This window comes from Hippocampus bargibanti, linkage group LG20 (assembly GCF_051943395.1).
Source record: "Hippocampus bargibanti isolate YZ-2025 linkage group LG20, ASM5194339v1, whole genome shotgun sequence".
Lineage (NCBI taxonomy): Eukaryota > Metazoa > Chordata > Actinopteri > Syngnathiformes > Syngnathidae > Hippocampus > Hippocampus bargibanti.
Genome location: NC_142753.1, coordinates 11,078,053 through 11,101,057, shown reverse-complemented (window position 1 = coordinate 11,101,057; position 23,005 = coordinate 11,078,053). Strand labels below are relative to the sequence as shown.

The 23,005-nt window shown below is 42.9% G+C and overlaps 1 protein-coding gene across 2 annotated transcripts in view; it reads right to left on the bottom strand.

Annotated features, from left to right (window-relative positions):
- sdc3 (syndecan 3) overlaps positions 1 to 22,014 on the bottom strand; it is a 29,359-nt gene extending 7,345 nt beyond the window's left edge. The window contains exons 1-2 of one of the 2 annotated variants that reach the window (XM_089023119.1): positions 21,589 to 22,014; positions 1,000 to 1,090 (exon numbers count right to left, since the gene is read on the bottom strand). In XM_089023119.1, the coding sequence (XP_088879245.1) occupies positions 1,000 to 1,090; positions 21,589 to 21,654 (157 nt within the window). In that variant the 5' untranslated portion in view covers positions 21,655 to 22,014. Of the gene's footprint in view, positions 1 to 999; positions 1,094 to 21,588 lie in introns of both variants that reach the window. The other variant, XM_089023118.1, reaches the window with a different exon arrangement.
- Positions 22,015 to 23,005: the final 991 nt, after the last annotated feature.

Below are 23,005 nucleotides of genomic sequence, written 5' to 3'. Positions count from 1 at the left end.
ATTTATTTATTTATCTGTTTATTTATACGTGTATTTTTTATTTTTATTTGGTTATCTAGTTGTTTGTCTATTTATTTCATCCATTCACTCATCCAACCCATTTATTTATTTACATATTTATTTCGATATTTATTGATCTGTTTATTTATTTATTGTTTTATTTTTATTTGGTTACCTAGTTATTTATCTATTTATATATATATATATATTTTTTTTTTTTGGCTACCTATTTATCTATTCACCCACTCAACCCATTTATTATTGGCAGATTTCTTTATCTGTTTATTCATTTATTTATATCTGTATTTATTATTTGTTCATTTTTATTTGGTTATCTCGTTATGGATCTATTTATTTATATTTATTTTTTGTCTACCTATTTATCCATTCATTCAAACCCATGCATTTATTTATTTACATATTTATTTATATATTAATTAATGCAGTATTTGTTGTTTTTTTATTTGATAATCAAGGTATTTATCTATTTATATATTTATTTTTTGTCCATTAAAAAAAAAATCTGACTTCACCTCATTTGTTTTTTTTTTTAATTTCAACGTCTTTCAACAGCAAATCAACATGGTTGAAGCCACATCGTGAACGACTATATTTATTACTATACTATATTTATATTTATAACGACAATTTTATTAAGTGATGGATGATAATTTTTACCAAAATGAAAGTAGTTACGTTGAATTTAGTTTACGGTGAGCGTCCCGTGCGAGTAAACGCAGATCAGAACATCAGGCCCGATTCCAGCAATGCGCTTTACGCTAAGCGGGCTAATTCCTCCGCACGCCAGACAAATGCCTGCATGGACTGCGCCAGAATGGTGCGCGATTGTCTAATCTGTGTGGATTTTAATCTGATTAGAGCAAATAAGATCTCAGGGAGGGTGGTCATGTTTGCCAGGGTGTTTCCAGGTTTGCTGTAATTGGGTGTATCTTGAGGGTCAGAAGATTGGAACACACAAACATGCCAGAGCCTACTTACATCCAGAGCCGGATCCCGAATAGAGATCTTCGTCATCGTAGAATTCGTCCGCCGTGGAGCCTTCGTCATCGACGGGCAACCACGTCTGTCCCTGCTGGAGAAGGAAAAAAAAAAGCAATGGAATGTGATTGGATGTTCGCTGTTTTACTTAACAAGGACAAAACCTTCTCGATAGGGTGAACGATGGCAGCCGGTGTAATATGTGGTTTAGCGAAGAAGACCGCTTTAAAGGACAACCGACACTTCCGGACAACTTGTGTCCATAATTTGTAAAATGACTTCAAATGACTTCTACTGAGCGCATTTTACAAAGATTCCACCGCGTATCGCTATATTTTACGTTTTAAGACTCGCGCTGAATATTCAGGAAGTCTTGTTTTCGAGTTTGTGACGTCACGGAGGGAACACCCCTGACCGAGAAAGCGACACACAATGCATTTTGGGTACTTTGTTTGGTTTGAAAACATCGTGTTGATGGCGAAATTACAAGGAAAAGACATAAATAACGCAATGGTGAATCATTGTGTGTTGCACCAAGACTACTATTTGATACTAGTTGACACAAATTCCCAGCAGACAAATCCATTTCTCCATTTCCAATGGAGCTTGGGCGCCATCTTGTACATTTTCTGGGCGCTATATTGGAATCCAGACACCTCAAAATGAGACGGAAGGACTTCTTTAATCGATTGTAAACATTTGTTTTCCTCTTCAGAACTATTTGAATCATATTCATAACTGGATGAGTAACAAGAAAGCATCTTCTCCGAATTTGAAGCTATTGTTTTGATTCTAGAGCAAGGCGAAGACGTCTTGCCGTGATGTCACAAACAATGGGGGCGGGACCTTCTGAAACTCGCCATTTCTGAGGTCATTTTGAAGCAGTTTTGGGACACTTTACCTCATTTTTATCGGTGCTTTTCATTTGACAAAAAATATCAGCCTGCGTGTTTTGGCTATTTTAGATGCTATAAAACGTTTTTCTGATGTCAGTTAGGAAACAAAAAAATGGTGTCGTTGTCCTTTAATTTAATTTGCACCACCGTCACTTTAAAATAGCCGATCTACACACAAACTTTCCTGGCGGTTTTTCCGCTAAATTAGCCGGAAACAAAAAAAAAATGGTGAAAAATAACCATTTTGCTTGAAGTGCTGGAAAACTCAATCGTATGCGACCAAAGCCTACTTTTTTTTATCTCCTTGCCAAATCTAAATCTCTTCCTGGGGGGCTCTTCAGGGGTGATGATGGATGGTGTCGGAGGGGGAGGGAGGCAACCGGCTAGCTTTTGTGATGCTAATAGTGCAAACACGAGAGGAGACGAAGCTCCTCCCCTCCCTGCCGGTTCCAGACGCAGGAAACCCGATGCCTTTAAAAGCCAATAAAGTCATAATGGACGCCGGAGACTACAGAACGTCTCGGCGTGTTGCGTCTGAGGGGGAGACGGCGATGGGGGTGAGGATGGGGGAGGATACCTTGCTGGAAAAAAAGTGCACGTTGAAAATAGTGTGCATGTGAAAGAGTCCCAGACATGACTTGCCGTGAGATGAAAGAAATTCTGACTCGCATATCGATAAATTATGTGTTATTGTGTGTCCAGGAAATAGTGTTACCTCAACTTAGCAATATTTTTTTAAAAAAGTGAGAATATATTCATCTTATCTTTCATGTTGACATATAAAATACCTAGTAAAAATGTTTTCTAAATTTGACACAGCAAAAAAAGCCTATTTCACAACTGTAATTAAATAAATACATAGATAAATACATAGATATAGATATCTAGCTAGCTAGCGCTACAAACACTAGTTAAAAAAATCTTTAGCAAGCTATATTGTCTAGCTGGCTAGCTATCTATTAGCTATCGGGCGAGCTAGATAGCTATCTAGCTCGCTGGCTATTGGCTATGAGCTAGCTGGCTAACTTTCTATCTATTTGAGTTACTTCCGTGGTGAGTGAACGCTGGCGTGTGTGAAAAAAAAACATGTGACTGTAAAGTGACCTTGAGAGTTTTGAAAGGCGCTTATAAATGAAAGGTTTTATTATTATTATTATATTATTATTATTATAATTATTATTATTATTTAAAGAAACTGTCCTCAAGTGCAATTATTGGACGTACTGTAGTAATCGTGAGGTTGGGGGGGGGGGGGGGGCGCTTAAAAAGTATGACATCCAAGGAAGGCCGTTGCTACAGGCAACCTTTGCCTTTCGCAGAGAATCCTGTCGTTTGGTGGTAGGGGTGGGGGGGTGTTGGGGATGAGATGCGGGGCTAGGCCACACTCACAGAAAACACACACACACACACACACGCACACACACACACACACACACACACACACACACACACACACACACACATGTCGCAGCGCTTTAATTCCATGCAAAATATTTTGCTTAGACATTTTAAATAACCTACAAATCAGCTTGACACCCCCTGTTGCCCCACGCACTGCACCCCCCCCCCTTCCCGATACTCGCCCTACTTTCCTTTCATCTGCCTTATCTCGACTCAGCGTGGCTTTCAAAACACACACTTTAAATAATCCCGAGTGACCAGATCCCTCTAGGCGAGTCCAGAAGTCACCCCTCCAGGACCCCCGCATTTATTTAAAGGACAACCGACACCACTTTTTTGTTTCCTAACTGACATCAGAAGAACGTTTTATAGCATCTAAAATACCCAAAACACGCAGGATGATATTTTTAGTCAAATGCAAAACACCAATAAAAATGTCTTAAAGTGTCCCAAAACTACTTCAAAATGGTGTGTTTCAGAAGGTCCCGCTTCTCGGTCAGGGGCGTTCCTTCAGTGACGTCAGGTCAGGGATCGTCATCAACTGGAAAACAAGACTTCCTGAATATTCAGAGCGAGTCTTAAAAGGTAAAATAAAGCTATATGCGGTGGAATCTTTGTCAAATACGCTCAGTCGAAGTCATTTAAAGCGATTTTACAAATTATGGACACAATTTGTTCGGAGGCGTCGGTTGTCCTTTAAATACACACTTAAAACACACACGTGTCTAAATCCAGGCCATACGGCGGCGGAAAGTCTCTTCTGTCTATTTTCAGATTTGGATCCAGACTGTTTAAACGTGTGCAGCTCCCCCTCCACCGACACATATACAAACACACACACACACACACACACACACACACACACACCACCGTCCCTTAAACACACTTTAAACCCAATGTCATCACACGGATTTCCAGCATGTTCAATTTATGGGCCGATATTGTGGTGTCGATTCAGAGTGCCAGAGAGCAATGGCGTCACTGCATTTGATTACATACAGCATGCGCCTTACAGCGGCTATAATGACAGGTTTTGATTGTGGCGTGTGTGTGTGTGTGTGTGTGTGTGTGTGTGTGTGTGTGTGTGTGTGTGTGTGCAAAAGCTATTTGTGTATATGTGTCCCCCTCCCTCACCCAAAGTGATCCGAACTGAATGGAACAAACCAGCGCTGCATTTTACCGAGCTATAAACAGCTAACCGACCCGCAACGAGACGTCACCGGCCGGCTCTCCCAAACAACACCAATAAAGCCGAAAGAGAGGGCGGCGAGTGCTTGGGGGGTGCGAGGCCGGCTACGGTGATAGCTGGATTGGAGGTCGGAATCATATGCGCTGACATTGATTTCGCGACTGCCACTATTACTCCTCAAAATAAACTAAAGTAAAATAACCAATAACAAATAAAAAAAAATAATGACAAAAATACAAAAAAGAAAAGAAAAAAAAAGAAAAATGGCAAAATATAAAACATAAAATATATTCATATTCATGATTTTATTGTTTTATGTACTGTTTTTATTGTAAAGTGTGTTTGGGTTTTTAGAAAGGTGCTTGTAAATTAAATGTATTATTATGATTATTATTATTATCAGAATCAGAATCATCTTTATTGCCAAGTATGTAGAACACACAAGGAATTTGTTTCCGCTAGAATTATTATTAGTATAATAAAATAAAATAAAAATAAAGCAGAAAAAAAAATAAATGAAGAAGTGAAAGACATGGAGCCAGTTTATATATATATATATATATAAAAATATTAATTTTTTAATTATTTATTTAGAATTAATATATAATAATAATTAACATAAACCTTTATTTCAGAAATTACATACAATAAAATAAAATTAAAAGAAATAACATCAAATTCTATTTAAAAAAATAACAAATAACCTCAAATAAAATGAAAGAAAAAACTAAATATAACCAAATAAAATACAATATAAATCAATAGCGTTAAATATTATAAAAAAAATAAAATAAAATAAAAATAATAACAGGAAGTTTTATTTAAAAAAGAAATAAAATAAAGATAAATAACATAAAATTCTATTTAAAAATTAACATAATTTACCATAACATAAAATAGAAGAAAAAATACAATACAATACAATATAAATAAATGCAATTAAATATTATAAAAAATTAAATAAAACAAAATAAAATAAAATACAACGAAAAAGGCACATTCCAATCCAATGGACTGTAAAGTGCAAACACGTAAATAGCTCTTGTTGATCTCGGGGCATCAGGGGGGGGTTCTGCACAGAGAAGCTCAGGTGCATCCTCTGAGGCAGCGTCAATGCAATCTGAAGCGACACCACCTCAACACGACGATTTATTTTACACCAAGGTAAGCCACTTTTTTTCCCCTGACTCACAATTGATTCAAATTGTGAGTACACACACACACACACACACACACACACACACACACACACACACACACACACACACACACACACACACACACACACACACCAAGGCCGCCGAACAATTCCCGGGTTTGTTTCCACTACACAACAACACAAGGTTGCATTTCAATGGCATTCAATACAACTGAATAGCGTCTCATCAAAAGAAGAATTTTTTGTTGTTGTTGTTGAAATCGAGGCGGATTCTCTTCAAATACATTCGACGGTAACCCGAGGGGCTAACACCCCGCGTGTGGCCCGCCCAATGCGTACAAAACACACACACGGCGAAAAAAAAAATAGACATCACTAATTGCCGACTTTAATGTGGGAAGATGTTATCTGATCGTTCTTCCGCATCGTCTTTCAAATTGCGGGGGTTGAATAGCAACACCATCTGTGACGTTCTTTGCTCATCTCTAAATGGGAGGACAGACGTTGCGGAGGGGGGGGGGGGTGTCAGGGGTAGGTAGGGATAAAAAGTGATGAAGGAAAGCGAGGTTACGTCTTTTTTTACATCCAGATGTCAGCTGGTCACTTTAACTGCGTAAAAAAAAGGGGGTGGCGGAATTAAAGCGGCACCCCCCCCCCCCCACCGACTCCTGCTTTGATTTACATCAAAATATATGAATGACATCTGCGTTGACAAGCAAGGTGAAAGGGTCCATTGTCATTCGAAGCTCGTTGCAAGAGTGGAGGCAAACAATTTGCCTAACGAACGGCTCCCATTTTTTTTCCCCAATGAGCAATAAGGATGAATGACACAACAAAATATGTACAGTGACACCTCGGTTTACGAACCCCTTGGCTTATGGACTTTGCAATTTACGAACGTTAAATTCATGAACATTTTACCTTGGCGTACGAACTTTTTTCGTACACGGAGCTGCCTCAATGAGTGATGTGTCGTTCGCGAACGAGCCCGTTCTTCTAACAACAAAATGGCAGCCGACTATTTTTGTCCTCTATTCCCCGCCCCCAGTCTTCGGTTAAAGCCACATGATTGGTCAAGAACGCAGCAGTGAGGGGGGTGGTTTGAACATTAAAGAGACAGGCAGACGACAGTGAGAGAGTTTCAACTTTGATAGTTCAAAGGCAGAGTGTAGACTGCAAGGTCAAAATATATCATCAATCAGGCTCCACAAGTCATCTGTACACTTGCATTGCAAAAAGCTATCAACCCAGCAAAACAGAACACAATTGATGAGGAACTAGATAAAATTATCGCAGAGAAAGCACCGACAAGGGAACGTTCCTCAAGATGGTGAAAGAAGGTTACGTTCCTCATCAAGTGTTTAATGCTGATGAAACCGGTCACTCCATTACATCAAGCCATCAACGACCATCACAAAGGTCAATAATACCACTTTATTATACAGTATTTCTTTAATTATAATACCATAGAACATTTATTATAGATAAAATAAGGTATATTTTGTGTATGTTTTATGGGGACCTGGGAACGGATTATTCTCATTTTTATGGTTTCCTATGGGCAATAAATATTTGGGATACACACTTTTCAACCTTAAACACTCTGGCTGGGAACCAATTAAATTCGTAAGCCAAGGTATCGCTGTACAAGAATTTTGGTGGTACGTTGTCAGATTCTACCGACGTGCACCGCTTACGCGCACTGACGAAATCTCAAATCGTCAGCAAATGAACGAGAGGTTTGAATTTAGAAGCGACAAGTAAGAAAACGGCAGTTTTTGCGTGACGGATAGCTCGATTACTGTTTCGTTTGCTGGGTTTGGACCAGATAAATCGTGATAAACACACCTACCGTTTTATTGTATCGCAAAGATACAAGGATGGGCTTCATGTGTTGAATTTTTCTCAAATACCATTCGGTGCTTTCCAACCAAATTCTGACTACCCGCCAGTCTTTTTTTTTTTTTTGCAGTATGGGAAATCTCTCACTTGGTCGATTTTTCTGGCCCGAGAACAACAACAACAACGGAGAGTGATGTTGACCCTACAGAAGGTAATGAAAAGTTCACATGGAGTTGAGGTGGCACATTTCTAAGATGGCCGCCCACGCCTCGTAAAGCGCTTGCTGATTCACGCCGACTGCTGCGTCGGCTCTTCTTCGCCAATCGCAAGGAAGCGTCGGAATAGTAAGGGGCCGACAGGCGCTCGCGACGAAATAAACGCAGCCTGTTTATTGTCTGTAGCGCTTCCATCTTTCCCCTTCCCCGTCTAGCTGTAAATCCATCAGCCAATCGGCAGTGAACGCCAGACTGCCTCCATTTTTGGCTTATTTAAAACAATTAATTATTCAACAATTGATTCATTGATTCATTGATTCATTCATCGTTCTGTATGTATGTATGTATGTATGTATGTATGTATGTATGTATGTATGTATGTATGTATGTATGTATGTATGTATGCATGTATGTATGCATGTATGTATGTATGTATGCATGCATATATGTATGTATGTATGTATGTATGTATGTATGTATGTATGTATGTATGTATGTATGTATGTATGTATTTATTTCCCTATTGTGGGACAACTAAAGTTTTTTTGATTCTGAGTTATGTATTTCTATCTATCTAGCTCGCGAGCTATCTAGCTAACTACCCAGATATCCAGCTAGCTAGCCATTCATCTAGCTAGCTATCCATCTATCTATCTGTATCTATCTACTGTATATATCCATATCTACATCTATGTGTATCTACATCTATCTGAAAAAATAAGTAGAAATGAAGTAACATCTGATGTTTTTGAGGATGTGTATATAAACTAATTCTAACAGACATATTTTTGCACATTGTCTGGCAGTGAATTAGCTAAACTGTGTGCTTCTACTCCACTTTTACTCATCTTAAGTTTGACCAATTTCAACCAATCAACAAATAGTAACTCTATCATGTCGCCCCCCTCCTGTTAGGATGTTCCCGACAGGCCTTGAAATGATATTGGAACCACACAAGTGTAAGAGTTTGCACTTTCACGGAATTTATATTCATTACCGGCCGTCCAAACTCGGAGCAAAGTTATCCGTGAAGAAAATCCCAGGAAACTTGGAAGTTGTCTGCAGCACGGGGGGTTCACGAGTGGGAGCTCGGAAGAGAGAACCCACTGTGCAGTTTGACGCTCATTAGCGCTTTTAAAAAATGCTTGAGTGGAATGAGGGAGGCCAGGGGGGGGGGGTAAAACAAAAAACATTTAGTGTTCTATCTGGCGCTACGAAGGGGAGGAAGTGTTAATACCGCAGACTAATGTCTGTGTTTTTTTTTTTTTTGTATTTGTTTTCAAGCCTCCGCGCTTGAGTGTTCGTAAACAAGCTCGTGTGAGAGAGCCAGAAAATGAACGCAGCGTGTTTACTGCCAATCAAATCATCAGAGCCGAATTCCGCTTAGTCGGAAATGGAATGGCAAAAGCGGCGAGCATTAGGTGAGCAGGTGCACAAAAGGGAATAACAAAATAAAACCTTGATGAACCTGAAAGGCTTTTGGGAACTACAGTGATACCTTGGCTTACGAACTTAATTGGTTCCCAGACAAAGTGTGTATCCCAGAAAATTAATTCAAATGAATCACGCACGCAGAGCAATGAAACGAGATGGGAAATATTCACAAGCTGTATTTTGAAGCCATGACAAACACATTCCTTTTTTTTTTTTCTTCTTCTCATTCTGCTAACGTTGAGTTTAAAGGTCCAAAGCGCAATTGGGTGCCCATCCCTGAAGGACGTTAGCGTGGTAGCTCGTAGCATGTCTGCGCGAGCAGCTGCATAATGAAGCCGCAGACTTCGGTCAGGCGGGGGTGAGGGGAGGTGGCGTGGTGGTCACATGATTGTCTAGTGACACATCAGATGACACACAAACACAATAATTCAGAGATGCGGTTGCGCTATGGTCGACATGGAAATATGGGGGGGGGGGGGGGGGGGCCTGCAGGGGGGGGGGGGGTCGTGCAGAGGCAGATAGATGCCCATGACAGCAACTGTTCTAATCTGACAATCCAACGGGATTAAGCGTGAACACACATTTACACACAGTTCCATCACTTGTGGGGACATTACGGTAACACTGTAAAACACATAGAAGCCACACACTCAAAATATCTACGGTTCACTTTTTTTTATCCATAAGGATGAATCGCAAGTAGAGTTACCTTGAGATACCTTGGCTTACTTACAAATTTAATTGGTTCCCAAACAGAGTGTGTAAGGCGAAAAGTGTGTATCCCAAAAATTAATTTCCCATAGGAAACCATTACAATGAGAATAATCCGTTCCCGGGTCCCCATAAAACACAATTTTCTACTTTCTCCACAAAATATACCTTATTTATATATACAGCCTGACAAAGACAAGCTGCAATACGTACGCTCAAGGGAGACAGAATTGTGTAGTTACTACAGTAGTACATGAAAGGCGGCGAAAAGAGATATACACACACCCAGACACACTTTTATAAGACTTTCTATTAACACTGTAAAAACAAAAACATTTTTACTGTGAAACTCTCACCAATTTCCGCTTATCCTCACATGGAGACAACATAGACGCGCACACGGCAGGCGTCCCTGCGTGGAATCGTCTTCCATTATGGATGACCTTATGAAACATGCATCTGGAACGTGCACGCCAACTGTGTGTCTGAGACATTCATTAAATGGCAGCCACTGTGTGTAGCACACATTCAGCAGCTCAAATCCATCAAATTCGGCATATTTTAATTGGGAGAATTGAGCCAGCGCATAAAATGATGTCGAATGTTTTGGTGGAGCCAGAAACGCTTTTAAGATTCCAGCGCGACTGCCTCTCCCACACTGCATAATGCACCGTTGTGTGTTTTATGAGTGTGGGTGTCTATCGGGGAGTGTCACGGCGCATGTGTGCGCGTGCGTATTGATGTGCAATTGTGGAAAAAAATGCTGCAGTTAGCGCGACGTGCTAGTCAGTTTGTGGGTCAATGGCAAAACTGAATGCAGATGAACGTATTATTTTGTGTGTGCGTGCGTGTTGTTTCAATGATTTGGTGCCTGCGGGGGGCGGCGCCCCGCGGTTGCGACTTTTCAGCCGTTTCTAAGGAACTTTCCAAAAGGTTTCAGAAATGCGTAGGCCCACCCCCCGCCGCCCTTCTGCGGACCCTTCATGCCTTTGTGTGAAGTGGGGTTGTGTTTGGGTAATCAATGGGTGTTTTCTCTGCGATAATTTTACCTAGTTCCTCATCAATTGTGTTCTGTTTAGCTGTTGCGTTCTTGACCAATCACGTGGCTATAACCGAAGACTGGGGGCGGGGAATAGAGGACCAAAACAAGCCGGCTGCCATTTTCTTGTTCGGAGAACGGGCTCGTTGGCGAACAACACGTCACTCATTATGGCGCCCCGTGTGTATCCCGAAAAAAAGTTTGTATGCCAAGGTAAAATTATCATAAATTTAACGCTCGTAAACCGTAAAGTTCGTAAACCAAGGTATCACTGTATTACAAAGACATGGTCAAAGTCAGTGAAGGTCAAAGCAGGGATATGAACGGCAGAGAGGTAAAAAAGACACACACAAAATAAAATAATATCATAGACAAAGTTAAAGATTTGTGTGTGTCTAAAGAAAAGAGGTAAGGTGGGACAAAATGTTCCCCCGCAGGCGCACAATTAAAGAGCAGATGACCTCGTCATGGTCGCTTGGCGGACTCGCTCTGGTTAGCTAACAAACCTGTCGCGGGTCGATAGATCCATTCTTACACACATAAATTTTCTGTACGACCACGTAGCGTGGATTTTTATCCGTCGCAAAGAAGCTAACGGGCTAATGTCGCTCGCGTCAAAATCGAATGACTTTCTACAGGGATGTGATTAGCTAAATCAAGCTGTAGGTCCTTTTGGTATTTTTCCGAATCTTTTCATAAGTTGAGTGAACGCTGGCGCGTGTGGCTGCCACTGCTCACCCACAAAAAAAAAAAACTTGTCCTGTGACTGTGGGGTGACCTTGGAAGTTTTGAAAGGCGCTTAGAAATGAAATGGATTATTAATATTATTATCTATTATTAGCTAGCTAGCTAGCTAGCTTTCTATCTATTTGAGTTACTTCCGGGTTGAGAGAACGCTGGCGCGTGTGGCTACCGCTGCTCACCCACAGGAAAAAAAAATATCCTGTGACTGTAAAATGCTCTTGAGAGTTTTGAAAGGCGTTTAGAAATGCAATGTATTATTATTATCTTATAAAAGGCAGAAAGAAGAGCGAAAGTTGATCAAGTCGAAAGGAAACGAAGACAACAAGACGATGACGAAGGAAGATAAAGACAAGATTGACAAAGACAAGAAGACAAAGTGGAAGCGCGTCGCCGTGTCGCATTTCCAAGGTCTTCTTTCATCCGGGGCGGCTCCGTGATTACATCTGACCTCAATCCCCTTTCATTCTCTTCAAATCCATCTCCGCCGCGAATCTAATCGCACCTTGCGACGGCTAATCGCTTCCGCGGGAAACCCGGCAAACGAAACCATCACCGATCCAGCCGAACCCCCACCCCCCTCTCCTCCTCCTCGTGCGAGGTTTCCCTATCCCCGGAGAAAAAAAAACAGTTGTGAAATCACTACATTGCAAGCTATTCATATTGTTATATTGCGCTAGGCTAACGTCGCTAAACAACAACATAACGAGTCATTTCGCTTCCTCAAGTAGCCGTGACGACGCGATAATGAAGACAACCAATGCGGATAATCACCCGGCAACAACTGCGATTTTTTTAATGATGCTCATTAGTTTGCACCCCCGTGCTAATTATGCGGATTTACTAAATAAACCACCTCCCCCCCCACCCCCACCCCCATTTTGTTGTCGCTCAAACAGCGGCAGGTAGCAAACAATGTCTGCATCTCTTCTACAGTACATCCTGACGCCAATAATGTCGGTGAGCTGTCAATCACATACACAACATAGACACACACACACACACACACACTTAATGTCACTTGCACAGTCACTCACAAGCTCTCACAGTTACTCTCACACAACAGCGCTCACACACATGCACAGTCTCAAATTCGCACACAAACACACACACACATGCAAACACCTACGCTTACACACTTAATGTATCTTGCACAGTCTCTCACAAGCACTCATATAGTTACTCTCACACATGCACAAAGTCTCAAATTATCTCTTTCTCTGTCACACACACACTTACACACATACTTAATGTCACTTGCACCGTCAATCACAAGCACTCACACAGTCACTCTCACACATTAGTGCTCACACACATGCCAAAAGTCTCAAATTCTCACACAAACACACACGCACACACACACACTTACTCTTACACAATGTCACTTGCACAGTCACTCGCAAGCACTCACAGTCACTCTCACGCATTAGTGCTCACACACATGCCAAAAGTCTCAAATTCTCACACAAACACACACGCACACACACACTTACTCTTACACACTTAATGTCACTTGCACAGTCATTCGCAAGCACTCACAGTCACTCTCACACATAAGTGCTCACACACACAGTCTCAAATTCACAAACACACACATGCAAACGTACTCTTCTTACACACTGAATGTCACTTCCACAGTCACTCAAGCACTGACACAGTCGCTCTCACACATACACAAAGTCTCGAATCCATACACACACACACGCGTGCACACACACACACTTACTCTCATACATTTAATGTCACTTGCACAGTCACTCACAAGCACTCACACACAGTCACTCTCACACATGCACAAAGTCTTGAATTCATACACACACACGCATGCACACACACACTCTCATACATTTAATGTTACATGCACAGTCACTCACAAGCACTCACACAGTTTAGTGCTCACACACACACACACACACACACACATTCTCACACACACACACGTGCACATCCTTGCAAGGATACACTCACACACATTCACTCCCATGCTATTGCACTTGCGATATCACACACACACACACACACACAAGCGCACACACACGTCTATTTAAACAACACACCGGAGGACAGGCATGCTCGGTGTCAGTCAGCCTTTGAGGGCTATATCTCTGCGGACCTCAGATTACAGTTAATCCACAACTGTTGGAATGAAAGATTAGCGAATGATTCACCTGCTGCTGCTTCTGTGAGTGCGAGTGTGTGAGTGCACGAGTACGTGTCGGTGGAAGAAAGGTCCGTCGGGGGAAAGACAACCTAGCCGCGAGCGGCGAGGAACATCGGCAAACTTGCCTAAAAAGCGCGAGCGCGCACTCCGGCAGCTCATTAACTTGTTCACACTGCAGATGCCTTTGAAAAGGCCTTTCAAGCAGCAGAGTTCAAAGGTTGAACGCATGAGTACACGCGCACACACACACAAAGCACATGCACACACACAAAGTGTGCGTCAATGTCTGCATTTAATTGGATCAACTCTCTTCCCTCGTGGCCGGACAATAATGGGGAGGACGTGAGTAACATGTGAGAAGGCAACTTCCTGTTTAGGAAAAAGACGACGGGGAGGGGCTGCTGGCGGCGCCACATTGGCCAAGACATGACATTATGAATGGAAGGATGGATGCGGACGGAGTGAATGGTTGGAAGGATGGCGGTAGGAGAGATTGATGGATGCTGGACGGTTTTGGTCGGATGCAGTGGTAAGAATGGAATCATTGGTGGATATGATGGGGTGGAAGTGATGGACGGATGGATGGATGGATGGATGGATGGATGGATGGATGGATGGATGGATGGATGGATGGATGGATGGATGGATGGATGGATGGATGGATGGGTTACTCGGGAAATAGATGGATGGTAGGACGGATTGATGGATGGATTACTTGGGTGGATGGATGGATTTGTATCTTGAGGGGGATGAATGGATGGATGGTTGGGTGGATGGATGGATTGGATGTATCTTGGGTGGATGGATGGCTGGAGGGGTGGTTGGGTTACTTGGGAAGATGGATGGATTGATTGATTTATAGCTTGGGTGGATGGATGGATGGATGGGTTGGATGGAGGGGTGGATGGGTTACTTGGGAAGATGGATGGTAATGGGTTTATTTTGATCGTTACCCCAACAGATGGATTGACGGATTTATATATTGGGTGGATGTATGGGTTGGGTGGTTGGATGGATGGATGGATGGATGGATGGATGGATGGATTGATGGGTTGGGGTGATGGATGGGTTACTTGGGTGGATGGATGGATTTGTATCTTGGATGGATGGATGGGTTGGATTTATGGATGGATGGTTACTTGGATGGATGGATGGATGGATGGATGGATGGATGGATGGATGGTGGGTTACTCGGGCAGATAGATGGATGGTAGGATGGATTGATGGATGGATTACTTGGGTGGATGGAAGGATAGATGGTATCTTAGGTGGATGGATGGATGGTTGGATGGGTTATTAGGTGGATGGATGGATTGGGTCTTAAGTGGATGGATGGATGGATGGATGGATGGATGATCGATGGACAGATGGGCACAGGGCGAAGGTGGATGATGGGAGAAAAGTTCAATGTGAGTCGAGGATGGATGGATGGACAGACAGATACATGGAAAAAACAGACAGATGGACAAACGGACGGGTGGGAAGAAAAGATGCAGGGAGACGCTTCAGCAATGAGCGTGTGACCTGGTTCACTCCTCCGTCTGCTGAATAATTCAAACACACATGCAGTCTCATGTCACACGCACACTCACTCACACACACACATACTCTCACACACACAACACCTTGTCACTGTGTGGGTTTCCTGCAAATTTGGCAAACAAACACACGCATCTGGATAAAAGGGGATAAAAGCAATGGCGGGCGAGGAAGTACACACTTGACTTCCTGTGTCCGTCCTGTAACCCGGCGACCCAAAAGAACTCACAAACACACACGCATTCCTGTTTCAATGGTTTAGATTTTTTTTTTGAAGTGATCAAGATTGCAAAATGCCGTCATCCGATTCTGCGTGGAAGATTTCAAAAAGATTTGGCGTCAGAATCGGCTCCATTCACAGATAGACACCAAACGTTGCTACTGCGGAGTGATAAACGGATTCCCGTTTAGTATTCTGTGGTAATTTCATTCAAAAATGCGGTGGTAGGCTGCGTGGAGGGGGGGTTCACAATGGGGGTTTCAAGGCTTAACGGCTAGCCCCCGAGCTGTAGCCTAGCGCTCATTATCCCGCAATCCAACAAATGAACACAAGTCTTTGCGGTTGCCATAATCCATGTCGGGAGTCCAGTCTGGCATGGCTGTCCTGTCCCCCCCCCCGTCCCCGTCCCCAACCCTTTGTATCTGTACAACAAAACGTCAAAGTTTTAGTCTTATCGATCAGATTGATGCTAAAAAAACGTTACAAATTGATAATAATAATAATACATTTTCATTTCATTTCATACAGTCACAGGATCATTTTTTTTCTGCGGGTGAGAAGCAGCAGCCACACGCACCAGCGTTCACTCAACCCGGATGTAACTCAAATAGATAGAAAGCTAGCCATCTAGCTAACAGATAGCCAACTAGACAGTTACCTAACTAGCTAGATAGCCATATCGCTAATAAATAGCCAGCTACATAGCTACATGTGCTAATAGATAGAAAATGGATAGCAAATAGATAGCCAGCTAGGTAGCTAGCTAATAGATAGCCAGCCAGGTAGCTAGCTAATAGCAAATAGATAGAACTCCAGCCAAGCGGCGCAGTCAATACAATAGCTAGCGTCGAACACAAAAATGGTTTTAAGAAAATTGATTAAAAAAAAGCATAGCTGGGTTGATCCAGAGCGCAGAGGCTTTGACAGAGGTGGTTGCCTTGGTAACGGAGAGCAGGTAGCACCGGGTTTGCTCCCTCGCTCATCCCCGGGGAACCAGTGGTGGAAACCTTACTGCCCATCCCATCCGCTTACCCCCACGCGCCCTTTTCGCACCCTTCACCCCGATTCCCCTTACGGGGACACATAGAGTGATACAAGCCATCGGTACACTTGATGCAAAAAGCTTTCAACCCAGCTACAAAGAACACAATGGATGAGGAACTAGATAAAATTATCGCAGAGAAAGCACCTACAAGGAGTCATTCCTCAAGATGGTGAAAGAAGGTTACGTTCCTCATCAAGTGTTTAATGCTGAGGAAAGCGGCCACTTCATTCCATCAAGCCATCAACGACCATCACAAAGGTCAATAAAACCACTTTATTTTTATACAGAACAGTTTATTTCTTTATATATAATTATAATACCATACCGCATGTATTATACATAAAATAAGGTATATTTTGTGTCGTTTTAAGGCTTAGAAAATTATGTTTTATGGGGACGTGGGAACGGATTATTCTCATTTTAATGGTTTCCTATGGGAAATTATTTTTTGGGATACACACTTTTCACCTTACACACTCTGTCTGGGAACCAATTATGTTTGTAAGCCAAGGTATCACTGTATGTGTGTTAAGGGAATGTGTACACAAATGCTATCTCATCTCCATGCTTGCCATTAACTTAACCCTTTTTTTATCCTTCCATCCATCCCCCCCTCACCCCTCATTACCTCCCTCTCTCCCTTTTTCCACTCCCCCTCCTCCTCCCTTCCTTCCTTCCGCTGCCTCCATTTTCATCTCAGCCCATCTCTGGAGAATATGTGTGTGTCTCTATGTGTGTGTGTGTGTGTGTGTGTGTGTGTGTGTGTTGCACTTCCCAATTACTGCAGGAGAAGCGCATGTGTGTGTGTTTAGTATCTGCACGAGCGCCATTTCTCCTCCATTTTGACCAGCCTAAATGAAAGGGAAGAAAAATAAAATAAACAATAAAAAATACCACCCCCAGGGTTCCATAGTCTCCCCGTCTGACTCACTGTGAGTATTAAAGACTAGCACGCTATCACCGTGTGCGTGTGTGTGTGTGTGTGTGTAGGTGTGTGTCAGATAATAACGTAATGACAGGCTTTAGTGTACGCCGTGACGTAGGAGCGAGCATGCTCGCACTGGTTAACGGCGTGTTTGTTTCCACAAAAGAATAAAATTCCAAACACTCCCAGTGTCGTTGGCAAACACGGTGGGGAAAAAAAACATGAACAAAATGGCCGTTAAGAGTAAAATTTGGTTGTTCTGCCTTTTAAAGGAAAATGAGTGTGATTTTGTATCCATGTTTTATATTGGGGGTAAAAATTGTGGGAATTTCGAGGGTTATGTTCTTATAGTGTGACCCTAAAGTGTTTTGAAAAGCGCTTATGAATGAAATGTATTATATTTGTTAAAATGCAAAATGGCCGCCAGGATGATTGCCATTTTGGGAACTTTCACAGCAGCTATGTCGTGAAAATAAATATTATCAAATAATAATAATAATAATAATAATAAACTCCTCCCTGCGGCTACACTGATTACTTCTATTGTCCCGACTGATTACTTCTAGTATTATCCCTACGATGTTGATAATACTAGTAGGCCTCAATCTGCAGTACACATGCACCTAAAAGCTAGCAACCACTCATTTGACGACAATGAGGTTAAAATCTTAGCGAAACAAAATAGATGCTTTGAAAGGGGTAATAAAAGAACATATTTTCATAAAACAGCGAAACCCTTCACTAAATCACCACGGCGGGGTGAGGTTCAATTTGGATCGTTCCTACAACCGACTTCTTTCAGCAAAATAGGCTTAGTTATGCTGATGAAGTGATACCAGAGCAAATGGGGCAATCAGGCCAGTCGTAGACCCCATACTCAGCTAGGACAATAGAAGTAATCAGTGTAGACGCAGGGAGGAGTGCTCTGCTCCCCTCAACCTGAGAGCAGGGACACATCATAGCAGAGTCTGGCACTGCCACATCTGGATAGTAGGAATAATATATATATATATATATATATTATACTTTTATTGGTATTCGTCTTACGTGACTCCATTTTGATTTCAGTCCCTCAAATGCTTTGATGATGAATGGGAATTTCCCCTTGGAAAATGCGTGAGAACCAAAAATTCCCAAGAGACCAAAATCATGAGGGTGTTTGGGTAAGTATGTGTGAGAGGGGGCGATTTGGGATGGTGGGGGGAGTGTATGGCGGTTGTCTGAAAGCTGTCTTTCTTCACCCACGCTGACCCCAACCTGTTGACAGAACCGGATATGAACCGCAAACTCTTTCATTTCCTTGATCCATGAGAGGCCACTCGTCACCCGCGACTTCACATACACACCTGAAATACCTACCCTTTTATTATAATACTTGTATTATTATTATTTTTATAATGATAATACATTTCATTTATAAGCGCCTTTCAAAACTCTCAAGGACACTTTAGAGTCACAGGATATTTTTTTCTGCGGGTGAGCAGCGGCAGCCACACGCGCCAGCATCAAATAGACAGAAAGCTAGCGAGATAGCTAATAGATCGCTAGCTAGAACTAGAGCTAATAGCTAGCTAGCTAGAGCTAATAGATAGCTAATAGACACCTAGCTCGAGCGATAGCTGATAGATAGGTAATAGATAGCTGGAGCTAATAGATAGCTAATAGACAGCCCAGAAGGAGCTAGAGCTACAAGATAGCTAATAGCTAGCTAGCTATTATTATTATTAAAATTATTGCACTTTATAAAATGTCTTTTTTTTGCAATGCAATCACAGAATTCAACAGTCTTGTCCATGGTGACATTTTTATGACGACTCTTAAACTGTGACTTGCCCACAAGGGGGCAGAATAACACCGTCAAGAAGATTATCCCAACCACTTGGACCCAGTAAAATGCAAGAATAGATTTTGTCAGGATAAAGAATATACGCCTGTGAGTGTTGTTATCTTGTCTGATCCAGATGTGGTTATGTATGTACCATTTGTGTTGAAATATATAGGGCCAGCATTTTTTTTATTCGCTGATGAAGCTTCTCGGATGAGAAGCGAAACATCCGACACCTTCAAAAGAAGTACAGATGAAGGCTGAAGAAACCGTTTCATTTATGAAATTTGGGATTTTTTTTACCTGTAATACATGCGTGAGGGCACTCTGTGCGCCCACCCCCCTCTTGCCCTCCCAACTTCCTGTGTTGTCTAACTGCCTCTTGCATTCCACACTCGGCCTCCATCTCGCCTTGCTCAAGCTGCTCGGGATCTTTGCCGCCCCTTCTCGCTTTCACATCCGCACTAAGGGGGGCTTTGTTTGCCAACGCTGAGGGGGGGGAGGGGTAGCGGGAGTCACGGATTCGTTACGATCAATCGGCGGAGGGAACGCAACGCCTCGGAAGAGCTTGGCCAGGACAAGTAGCTGGCGTTGGGAGAGTCCCGTTTTTTTTTCGCGGCGAAGCCCCCACGCTAACAGATGGACAATCAAGTCTCTTACGAAGGACACACACACACACACACACAAATACACACACAGGCCATCCTTTGAATACAACAGATGTTTGTAGGACAATCACGCAGCCGGGTGAACGTGATAGCACAAGTTGCGCTAACAGGAAGTAGCCAAAAATACATCGCACATGTTTCTCACGATAACACGTATGTCTACGTCATGTCAGAGATGTTCAATCGGACACTGTGGATAAAGACGTGAAGCCAGAAAGAGTGTCTTTTTTACTGCCGGCAGGAGACGTGGCCATTCATGACAGACGCCTCAATTCTGTAGGCCTTTGCCAAGCTATTTATTGAGAGTATATGCAAATTAAAGTGATACATTAGTAAAAAAAAAAAAAAACTCTGACACTTAGACATCACTTGCATTCACACACCAACCTCTCACCCCCACACTCAAGCTCTCTCTCACACATCTCTCTCTCTCTCTCTTTCTCTCTGACATCGCTCTCACAGTCTCTCTCATCTCTCAATTTCTTGGTGTCTCCCTCTCTCTCTATCTCACTCACTATCTCCTCTCTCTCCATCTCTTGGTCTCACTCCCTCTCTCACACATAGCTCTCTCTGTCGCTCCCAATCTCTTGGTCTCTCTCTCTCTCATACTCACTTTCTCTTACTCTCTCTATCTCTCTTCTCCCATCTCTAAATTTCTTGGTGTCTCCCTCTCTTTCTCACACACTATCTCCTCTCTCTAACACTTGGTCTCTCTCCCGCTCTCTCACACACAGCTCTCTCTGTGTCACTCTCAATCTCTTGCTCTCTTTCTCTCTCTCTCACACATACACACACACACACACTTTCTCTTACGCTCTCACACATCTCTCTCACACACACCTCTATCTCTCTCTCTCTCTCTCTCTCTCTCTCTCTCTCTCTCTCTCTCTCTCTCTCTCCTATAATAATAAAGACATACATAAATGCCACCATGAGCTCCTTGTAGGTGCTCTCATTTCAGTTCACCAGCAAAAAAACTCCATTTCTGGGGTTGGCATCTCACACACACAAACTTCTTTCAAATTTTGTCTTTTTTCCAGCCTTTTACTATCTTCATTCCCTCCTCCACTAAATGCAACAGGAACAGAAGACGTGGGAGTGTGGAGACGGTGGTCCTATTTCTTTTTTTTTTTTTTTTAGAGAGGGTTCCGATGACATCATCCATCCACCTCGATGGTGTAATAAATTGTGCCCGCTACCCCACCCACCACTCTTCCCACCTCCTTCTGCCGAATTCACGCCAGGATGCGAGGCCGGTGATGACACAGACGCCACAAAACCGCAGAGATCATTTACAAGTTCAATAAGAGATGACACACTAATTAGTCATTTACGAGCGCGTGCGCGCAAGACGGACGGACGGACGCACGCGCTTATGTACGACGGGCTAGCTGACGGAAGTCTGTTATGTAGGTCGAGTGTAGGATTTCCTCGCGGATATCATCAGTTCCGTCTCATTATTGACGCATGCGCACACGCACGCGGAGACTTAAGTGGATGTGGAGGTGCGCGTGCACACAAAGGAACAACATGGCGGGGGTTAAGGTCTATAGGTGGCTAGGCAGGTAGGTTGACTTACCGCGGCGACGTTTGCACACGGCGCGGCGGCCAGCGCCAGGAGGAGCAACCCGGGCAGGAACCTCATACTCGTTCGCGGGGTACGCGGCCACAGCCTCCCGGTTGGTGGTAAGCCGCCGCTGCCTCCTTCGAAGGGGGTGTCGTCGAAGCCGTCTGTGGTTGCAACTTTCAAAGCGGGCCGACGACCAACCCTTTAAAATCCACCCAAAAAAAGAAGCCGAAACAAGAGGGCGAAGAAGGTCCCCCTCCTCTTCTCGAGTTCCAGGCCGCCTCTCCGCTCGCTCCTGTGCTTAACTGGCTCGTCTCGCCACCCTACGGCTGTCTTTCTCTCTCTCGCTCGTTCGTTATCTCCTCCTCCTCCCCCTCGCCGCTCAGAAGGCAGGATGTTCCGTATGGAGACGCCGCCTGGAACCGCGAGTCTGTCGGGAGGAGGGGTTGAATGAAGGGGGAGAAGGGTAGGAGGAAGTGGGGGTTCCACGGAAGAGGGTTGCCCCCTGCAGCTCGACCAGGTAGCCACAGCGGAAGGGGAGGCCTTCCCGCTCTTTTTTGATGTTGGTTAGTTGGGTAATGTGTTTATTTTAAGAGGGGCGGCTTAACACTTTGTGTCATAGCGAACCACCCTTCACAGTTGTCCGGTAAGGTGTGCCGAGCGCGCTTCTCACGTTTACGTCAGATGGAAGGATACAGGTTACAATTTTTATTTTCCCAGAGGGGCGGTGCACACCTTGTTTTCAGTAATCCGCCCCCCAAACGATGAATGAAAAATGTGTCAAACGCACCATCGACCGGAAGATTTAATTTATATGATCGCATAGCAACCAAACAGGTGCTCACAAACAGGCAGAGATAAGGATTTTAAAAATACCCCCGCCCCGCCCATTTTGAATTTCAATTCAATGGATGTCGCATTTGACTCATCTGTTCATTATTAGCTTTGTAAATATCACGTCACTGAAGTTACTTATTACTGACCTTCCATGACCTCAAGTTGCATTTACGGCATTCACCTTGTACACAAAATACACATTTTTTTTAACAATGAGCAAAGATATTATTCTTGTTTGAAACGAACTTTGATGAGTGTTAACTTGCAATAGATGGGCATTTTTCCTGTAAATAAGATATAACATGAACATATGGCATTGTGATGCTAAACAGATGCTGCTTAGTTTTGTCCTATTTTACTTCAATTACGCTTTAATACCATAAAAGCTTTTGAGTTTCTCAAACGTCTGTCATCGATTACTTATGCCTGAACTCATCCAGAGGTAAAAAATTAAATTAAAAAACAATGATGCACAACACAGAGGGCTTTAAATTTTCAATGTTTTTTTTTTTGAGGAGGGGGGGGGGTTCTGTTTGTATTCGGTTTGATTCCAAAATAAAGATCACAATTGTTCCGAGACAATCTACAACAG